This window comes from Quercus robur, chromosome 11 (assembly GCF_932294415.1).
Source record: "Quercus robur chromosome 11, dhQueRobu3.1, whole genome shotgun sequence".
Lineage (NCBI taxonomy): Eukaryota > Viridiplantae > Streptophyta > Magnoliopsida > Fagales > Fagaceae > Quercus > Quercus robur.
The window spans coordinates 31,513,522-31,522,667 of record NC_065544.1 but is presented as its reverse complement, the minus strand read 5'-3'; the positions used below and the strand labels follow the sequence as shown (position 1 = coordinate 31,522,667).

At 32.3% G+C, this 9,146-nt stretch overlaps 1 protein-coding gene across 1 annotated transcript; it reads right to left on the bottom strand.

Moving 5' to 3' along the window:
- Positions 1-103: 103 nt before the first annotated feature.
- Positions 104-3,945, bottom strand: LOC126706307 (uncharacterized). Its single transcript, XM_050405724.1, has 2 exons — positions 3,445-3,945; positions 104-246 (listed from the first exon to the last, which is right to left on the bottom strand). The coding sequence occupies exons 1-2, from the start codon at positions 3,718-3,720 to the stop codon at positions 184-186; spliced, it is 339 nt and encodes a 112-aa protein (XP_050261681.1). The 5' UTR covers positions 3,721-3,945; the 3' UTR covers positions 104-183.
- Between the last annotated feature and the right edge of the window lie 5,201 nt (positions 3,946-9,146).

Here is a 9,146-nt window from a genome sequence, read left to right as displayed (position 1 = left end):
ATAAATGCACTTACATCATAGGGATGAACAATTAAAAATTATTTATAAAATAAATAATTAAAAAAATGAATAGTGCATTTCTTACGACCATCGTACGATTCGTTTTTCCCATTGAACCCAATTCTCAGGATCTCTGGTCCTTGGGTTGGGTATCCTCATACATGGCTCATGATTCTATGGACTTTAGTCCCATCCCCCTCGATGTATTCCAGACTCTATCTTTTGCCAAGGCCTTGGTAAATGGATCTGCAAGATTATCATTAGATTTAATATAATCCACAGTTATGATGCCACTACTCAAATAAGATCGCACAGTACTGTGCTTTCTTCTTATAGGTCTAGATTTACCATTGTAGTAACGGTTTTTAACTCTACCAATTGCGGTAGTGCTATCACAATGAATTAATATAGGTGGAATTGGCTTTTCCCAAAGTGGAATTTCATATAACAAATCTCTAAGCCAATTTGCCTCTTCACTAGTTGAAGCTAATGCTATTAATTCAGCTTCCATTGTTGAATTGGCAATTATTGTTTGTTTTTTAGATTTCCAACAAATAGCACCACTACCTAAGGTAAAAATATAACCAGTGGTAGAGAGAGAATCACCTGACAAAGTATTCCAATCGGCATCACTAAAAGCTTCAATCACAGCAGGGTACTTTTTATAAAATATGCCATAGTTTTTGGTACCAATTAAATATCTCATGACTCGCTCAATAGCTAGCCAATGATCTTTACTAGGCTTGCTAGTAAATCTACTAAGTACTCCTACTGCATATGCAATGTCAGGTCTAGTACAATCAGTAGCATAACGCAAACTACCAATGATACTAGCATAATCCTTTTGATTAAAAATCTCATCATCATTATTCACAGGAAATAAATGAACACTAGAATCAAAAGGAGTAGCTACACTTTTGTGATTATGAAAATTATATTTTCTCAATATTTTCTCAACATAATGTGATTGATCAAGATATATTCCATCACATGTTTTTGTAATTTTCATACCCAAAATAAAATTAGCCTCACCAAGATCTTTCATATCAAAATGGCTTTTAAGCATATTTTTTGTCCCATTTATAACATGCATATTTGAGCCAAAAATCAACATATCATCCACATAGAGGCTAATAATAACATGTAGATTATTCCATGATTTAGAATAAATACATTTGTCACATTCATTTGATTTATAACCATTCTCAATCATACAGGAATCAAACTTTTCATGCCACTGCTTAGGTGCTTGTTTTAAGCCATATAGGGATTTAGTTAGCTTACATACCTTGCTTTCTTGTCCAGGCTCTACAAAGCCTTCAGGTTGGTCCATATAAATCTCTTCCTCTAAGTCCCCATTTAGAAAAGCAGTTTTTACATCCATTTGATGAATTTTCAAATCAAAAATTGCAGCAATAGCAATTAACAATCTAATAGATGTAATTCTTGTTACCGGAGAAAATGTATCAAAGAAATCAAGATCAACTTTTTGTTTAAAGCCTTTTGCAACAAGTCTAGCTTTAAACTTATCTATTGATCCATCCGGTTTCAACTTTTTTCTAAGGACCCATTTACAACCTATGGTCTTACAACCCGGTGGAAGATCTACTAATTTCCAAGTTCTATTAGAAATTAGAGATTCCATCTCATCATTTACAGCCTCTTTCCAAAATATAGTATCAGGTGATGTTAAAGCCTCTTTTAAATTTTGGGGATTTTCCTCAATGTTAAAAACATAATAATCAGGACCAAAATCCTTTTCAACTCTAGCTCTTTTACTTCTTCTAGGTTCCATTTCAAAATTTTCTTGATTTTGTAAATGTGATGTAGAAGAACTAGGTTGTGACAAAATATTTTCTTCACCCCCACTATTTTTCAATTTAAAAGGAAATTTTTCTTCATGAAAAATTGCATCTCCAGATTCAAAAATTATTTTGTTTTCAAGATCAAAAAATCTATAGGCTGCACTATTAATCGCATAACCAAGAAAAGCACAGGTAGTAGCTCTTATACCTAATTTAGGTATTTTAGGGTCAGTAAGCCTTACATAAGCAAGACAACCCCATACTCTCAAATATCTCAAATTTGGCTTATGTCCTTTCCACATCTCAAAAGGTGTGGTGTGTGACTTTTTATGTGGCACTCTATTCAAAACATGACATGCAGTTAAAATAGCTTCACCCCAAAAATGTAAAGGTGCACCAGATTCAATTAACATGGCATTTGTTAACTCAATTAAAGTTCTATTTTTTCTTTCAGCCACACCATTAAAAGCAGATGAATATGGTGCAGTAGTTTCATGGATAATTCCCAAAGATTGAACAAATGAGTTGAATGCACTTGATTCATACTCACGGCCTCTATCACTTCTTATTCTTTTTATTTTTCTACCGAATTGATTTTCAACTTCTTTTAAAAAAATCCTGAAATTTTTCAAAAGCATCACTTTTATTTTTCAACAAATAAATAGTTGTATATTTTGAGAAATCATCAATAAAAGTGATAATATATCTATTTCCTCCACGAGTTAAAATTCCCTCAAATTCACATAAATCGGAGTGAATTAACTCAAGCAATTCGGTATTTCTTACAACACTTTTATGAGGCTTTTTTGTAATCTTAGCTTGAGGTTTCACATTTTTCAAAATCTTTTGACAATCTTGGAATTAATCCTAAACTACTCATGATTCCCACATATCTACTATTTATATGACATAAACAAGCATGCCAAAAATTAATAGAAGAAAGCATATAAACTGAACTGATGGATGCTTTATTATTCTCAACATTCAATTTAAACATTCCATCACAAGCATAACCCTTGCCCATAAATAATCCCTTTTTAGTGATTACATAATTATCAGATTCCATAGTTTGCTTGAAGCCAGCCTTGTTAAGCAAAAAACTTGACATCAAATTCTTCCTCATAGACGGAGTGTAAAGAACATCTTTCAATGTTAGCACACGTCTAGAAGTGAATTTCAATTCAACCTCACCACTCCCAAGAACCTTGGTTTTGCTAGAATCACCAAGCATAACAGTTTTTTCTTCTTCAAAAGGAGTGTACAATTTGAACCAATTTTTGTCATAACAGACGTGCCTATTAGCACCAGAATCTGCCCACCACCCTTCAACATATTGCACCATATTGATGTCTGTAATCATAGCCACTAAAGGCTCTTCGGTTACGTTAACCTGCGGAATAGACTCACGTTTCCAAAATTTGCAAAATCAAGCAATATGCCCACTCTTGCCACAGACAAATCATGATCTATTAAATTGATCTTGTGAAGGGGGTCCTTGGTTCTTATTGTAATTTTTGTTTGGGTTTCCCCTTCCTTGAGGTCTATTATTATTTTTAAAGGCTCTTTTTTTAGGCTTCAATTGAACATTTCTAGGAAAATGATTTTTGGGCATATTATTATTGGATGAAATAAGGTTTACCTTTGTGGTGGAATTACCATTGCTCTCTTGTGTCATGAGTGCATCTTGTCCTCTAGCCTCCTCCTCCACACGGATGCGTGTGATCAAAGTCTCTAAGGATGTCTCCTTTTGTTTGTGCCGCAAAGTCTTTTGGAACTCCCTCCAAGATTGTGGTAGTTTATCAATTATGCCAGCTACCACCAAATTGTCTCCAATCTTTATGCTTTCGGATCTCAATTCTGCTACAATCATTTGGAAGTCTTGTGCTTGATCCACCACCGATTTTCCATCCACCATTTGGTAACGGAAAAATCTACTAGCAACATACTTCTTTGCACCAGCCTCCTCGGTATCATACTTGCTTTGTAAAGCTTTCCAAATTTTCTTGGCAGAATTGTAAGTTGTATCATAATAATCATAGAAATGATCGGCAAGACAATTCAATAGATAAGAGCGACAATTATATTCATCTTTTGTATACTTATCTATTTTTTCTTGATGGAGAATATATTCTTCCTCACTCATCTCATCGGTAGAAACTTTTGACGGATTCTTGTCAGTGAGGATGTAGGCGACTTTGAGAAGACTCAAGTAGAAGAGGACCTTTCCTTTCCACCTCTTGAAGTGGGCTCCCTTAAAGCGAAAGGGGTTGTTGAGATCTCCAACAGGCTCATTTGGTTTCTCTTGTGTAGGCTCCATGTGTTGAATCTCCTTAAAATTGTTGGTGCAAACACAATAATAATGGAAATAACACACAAAGAGAAACTGAATAGTACTTCTGAATATTATTAATTCAATGAGAAAAATTACACAACACTATTTGGACTGAGGCGCGGCACTCGCTCTCTTTAAGGAGATTCAAGCTCTTGGTTGGCTAAACTTTGTAATCGGTGCAGACTTTCTCTGACTTGTCTCCCCCAGGATACAACAGCCCAACAAATGTTGTATGGCTAGAACAGCTTCTGCACAAAGTATTCAAGCTCAAAGCTCCACCAGAAAAACACCTTTCTTTGGCCCGAAATCTCTCAAGTATTTAGGAATATTATTGAATTCACTCTCTCACACAATACTCTTTGCTTTTAACTATTTTTTTCATTCACTCTTGATATGAAATTAGTCCATAGCATAGCCGTATATATAGTCTTCCAACCCTTCATATAACCTACATGTTATTTATTAATTTAGAAAACTTCTCTTAATTTATTTAATCTAACTTACATACAAGTAACTCTTTCTTTAACAACTTTTATTATAACTTATCTCTTTATTCATCTTCAGTTATTTTGAGTTTTAACATATTTAATTTAAAATGTACTAACAGAATTTATCACTTTAAAAAATTCTAGAGCTAACTTTTTTGTGCCAGCATGAGTAAAAGAAGAATTAAAAAAATATTAAAGAAATAATATTTTAATGGAATAGAGAAAATATAGAGAATCTATTGAAAAGTGTATTTTATAAAGTAAGTAGATAAAAGGTAAAAGTCACTGTTCACTTACCAAATAGTACAAAAATTTGAAAAATTTATTGGAGATGCTCTCAATGCGCAGCATTTGAGAACCTTTTGCCTTCTTGCTAATTGATGAATATTTAAGTGTTTTTGCAGGTAAAGTAGTTGACTTTTATTTTATACTTGTGGTGGTGGTATTATTAAAATTAAAGGATTATTATTATTAATTTGGGTTTGTTAATTGTTTCTCCTTCCTTCCTTCCTGCTTTCAATTAACCTTCCTTCTGAATCCGATACCTAATTGTCTTGTCATATCTAAGATACATGTGGAGAAATTAGCTAGTTATAGTTATAGTAAGCTATAAGAGTGGTTTGATAGTTTTGGCTATCTATTATGATATTTAAAGTCACATGATGAATAATGCAATGCATACAAACTAATTATAAATATATATTTGATTTGGTATCATTCACTAGAATTTTAATCTATGACATTTATCATCTTCTGATGTCTCAACTCTCTAAGTTAAGATGCCTTGATTCCAAATACCTTTACATTAAGCTTTGCCACAACAAAGCTATAGCTATGTTTTGTCCATTAGATTGTACAAAATTTGTAACCATTGTCTTCTACCTGCTTACCTATTGATGAAGTAGTGTCTTTTGATTTTTGTAAGTAATAGGACTAATTCTAGAATATTGAGGTTAGGAGGGAGGACGGGACAATTAAGTGAATTGCTAATCATCCAAGAAAGAACTGAATCTTTTGCATGTCGAGGCTGTGAGGTAGTTACATAATGACCTCATTTTGTAAAAAAACTCCTCAGGTAATAAATTATGAAATTCGAGTTTGTTTCCTACCTCCCCTCCCTTGATTCAGCATCTTCTAAAACCCGATTTATATTTCTTTATTCATTAATGAAGAGTCTTGTCAGATTTAAGATATATTTTGGATATATTGAAACTTAATTTTGCTGTTTTTGAATTGACTTCGCTCAATTTATGTTAAGCATTATTAAAAACTGAACTAAAAAATAAAAAAATAAAAAAACAAAAAAAAACACTTCATTATTAAAATCTGAAACGAAAAATTGTGGGAAACAACATTTAATGAATGGGGGCATTCCAAGAATTGAACTCAGGACATTCTGCACCCAAAGCGAGATCATACCGCTAGACCAAATGCCCATTTGGTGATATTATTTAGTGTTTGAAGTTTATTCCACCATTTTCATTAAAGTCAATTGATCTTTTCTACCCCAAGTTTGTAGCCTGAGACTAAAAAGACTAGTAAAAGTGGAAAGGTTGCTGGGTTACCAAATCTATATCTATATATATCTAAAAGCTGAAACATAATATTTATTGTTACTACGTTCCTGTTGAGCCACATCAGTGGTCACATCATCCACTTATTTTCTCCCTCTTCTTTTCTCACTTTTATTCTCCCTATTTAATAAATAAATAAAATAAAAACAACTCTTCTTCTTCCTATTAGTCCACATTTACTGTTACACTTCCTCCAATCTTTCTCCTCCTTCTTTACCTCTTTATCTCCTCACTACTCTCTACTTTACCGTTACGTTTCTTTCATCGTTTTCTCTTTCTTATATTTTGACTCTTCTTCTTCCCATTTTATTTTGTATAAATTCAATATGATTTCTCTCACTCAATTCATATTTTTCTCACAAAAAAACTGTGAGTACTCTCTCTCTCTCTCTCTCTCTCTCTCTCTCTCTCTCTCTCTCGTGGTGGATTTTTGTTCTTTCTTATAACTCTAATTAAGGTTGGTGGGTTTTTTATATAAAAAAATATGAGTTTTGGTATTGTTTTTTTTAAATTTCCCATCACAAAGTCTTATCTCTCTCTTGTATTGCTTTTGAATTTCGGTTTGGGTTAATACTTAGTTTTTTTGAAAATAGGAATTTGAGTTTATATCAAAACACAATCTACATAGTTATATGAATTTGAATATGCCTACCAATTGTTTGAGTAATAAATTATTATAAAGTCTATCTCTTATTCCTATGGTTTCATTTTAATTTTGGCTAAGATAACAATATAATTTTGTGATGAGTTTTTATCATTACGATAATCTCCTTATTCCTTAAGAAATGAAAATTTGAATAATAAATTTGAAACTTATAAAGTTTAGTTGTATATTAGGCAAATAACACACTACAACAGAAGTTAGAAAAATACGGTTCACCTTAAAAAAATATTAATCAAACATACAAAAAAAAAAAAAAAAATTTAATATGGTATATTTGTAAAGATAAAAAGATGAAAAAATACTTATAAAAATCTTTTTCAAAAAATAGATAATATTTAAAGTGATTGTTACTTTTTATATACTACACCCCATTACATAATATTTATATATTCCCACGCATCGCGTGGATCTACGGCTAATTCTGCTTGCTGCAGTAAATATAGGTATAATTGAGCTATCTCACAATTTGGTGTTTTCATGATGGGTTCTTTAATAAATCTCGGAATTGTGACTAACAGCTAAAATTAAAGAAATAAGCTGGTTATTGTAAGCTGTAAGCCTTGTTTGATAGTTGGCTATGACATTTAAACATGATGAATGGAGAATATTACCCTATTGGCATATTCACATGTGAGGCGTGTGGTTAGTTAAATGTTAAAGTTCCACATGGGATACTAATGATAAGTGTGAATGGTTAATAGGCTTAAGCTTTTATGTGTTATTTTAATATTATCTCCTCAATTGAAGTCTCCCCAATGTGTTATACCCCCTGAATTCAAACATAAGAGTACTGCTTGAACCACCTTTGCAGCTTGATAGGGTTCTAAAAGCTGATTATTCATTTTCGGCGTGCATTAAAACTAACTAGTATGTAACCCGTGCTACCGCACGGGAATTGATATATTATTAATCATGATTTTATTTATGTTTAAAATGCTCACTTAAGTTTAAATTCATATTATTAATCTGAAAATTTCATTCACAAAACTTAGCAAATATTTTTTTTTGATACTCCCAATATATTCAATAATTTTTCTTCTTTTATGACATGAAAAAGAAAAGAATCATTAAAATTATCTTATTAAATTAGAGCAATGTTACACTATAAACATTTTTTACAATTATTGAGTTAGTAAATTGTTATTGATTTTTGGAGTCATCGTTAGAACAGTAACATTACTTTCTTGACTACCGTCAATAACTTATCATATGAATAAGGTAATTATGAAGTATGTTGTTAACAATATTGTGACTTTAATTTATCTTATTAATTTAATTTGCTTTGATTGGGAGGTGGGCTTGTTTTAAGGCCGAATCCGAGAAACCCTTAGACCAGTGGGTCGACCCGAAGTCTATTGTACTTATTGTTACCAAGTCTATTATTGTGCAGAGCTTTAGAGCTTTACAGGGTTTCTTTTAATTGTGAGCAATTTGATTGGTTTTGAGTCCTAATAATAATCAATTTGATTGGTTTCCTTTCATGCACAATCACAATCATCCTTCTTTCTCCACATTATAGCTTCCTTTCATTCATCTTTCTTCCCCTCTTCATGGCTTTCTTTATTTTCCTACTTTTGATCTTTTTTGTCCCTTCAAGCAATGCTCGGTGGCCACCTTCACCTGGCTACTTGCGAAGCTGTAGGTTCAACTCCATGAGGTTTTACAAAGGATATAAAAACCTCTGGGGTCCTTCGCATCAAAACTTTGGCCAAAATGCATTAACCATCTGGGTTGATAGTACCTCAGGTCTTACTCAGTCTGCACCCAAAAACAAAAAAAAAAAAAAAAAAGGCCTTACTCAGTCTCATTATGTATACTTAATATATAGCTCTTAAATTTCTTTGTGCACATCCTGATTTTATATTAGCTATTCTCCATTTTATTGCTTGGTTTTTCATAACATGAAGTGGGTTCAAGTCTGTACGTCCATTTCGATGTGGCTACTTTGGTGGCTCCATTAAGTTTCAACTTGGCTACACTGCAGGAGACATTACAGCTTTCCATGTCAGAATTTGGACCAAATAATAAGTGGTATTAATTTTACTATACTTAAAAAAGACTATATTTTTTAAAAGTAATTAAAATTTATGTGTATTGACAAGTATAATAATTTTTTGAAGGAACTATATTTTTTAATTAGAATTTGATTAGTGTAATTGTATACTAAATTGGGCAATGGCAAATCTCCAGCAATGAAGCTCATCCAGGTTTCCATGATGAAGTAGACACTGAATTCCTTGGGACAACATTTGGGAAGCCTTATACTTTACAGACCAATGTTTA

Excerpts from the sequence above, each read along its gene's own strand:
- LOC126706307 (XM_050405724.1), bottom strand. The coding sequence starts at position 3,720 with ATGGTGGATGGAAAATCGGTGGTGGATCAAGCACAAGACTTCCAAATG. Across the intron at positions 247-3,444 it reads ATGGTAATTCCACCACAAAG|ATCCATTTACCAAGGCCTTG; the intron begins GTAAACCTTATT and ends ATAATCTTGCAG.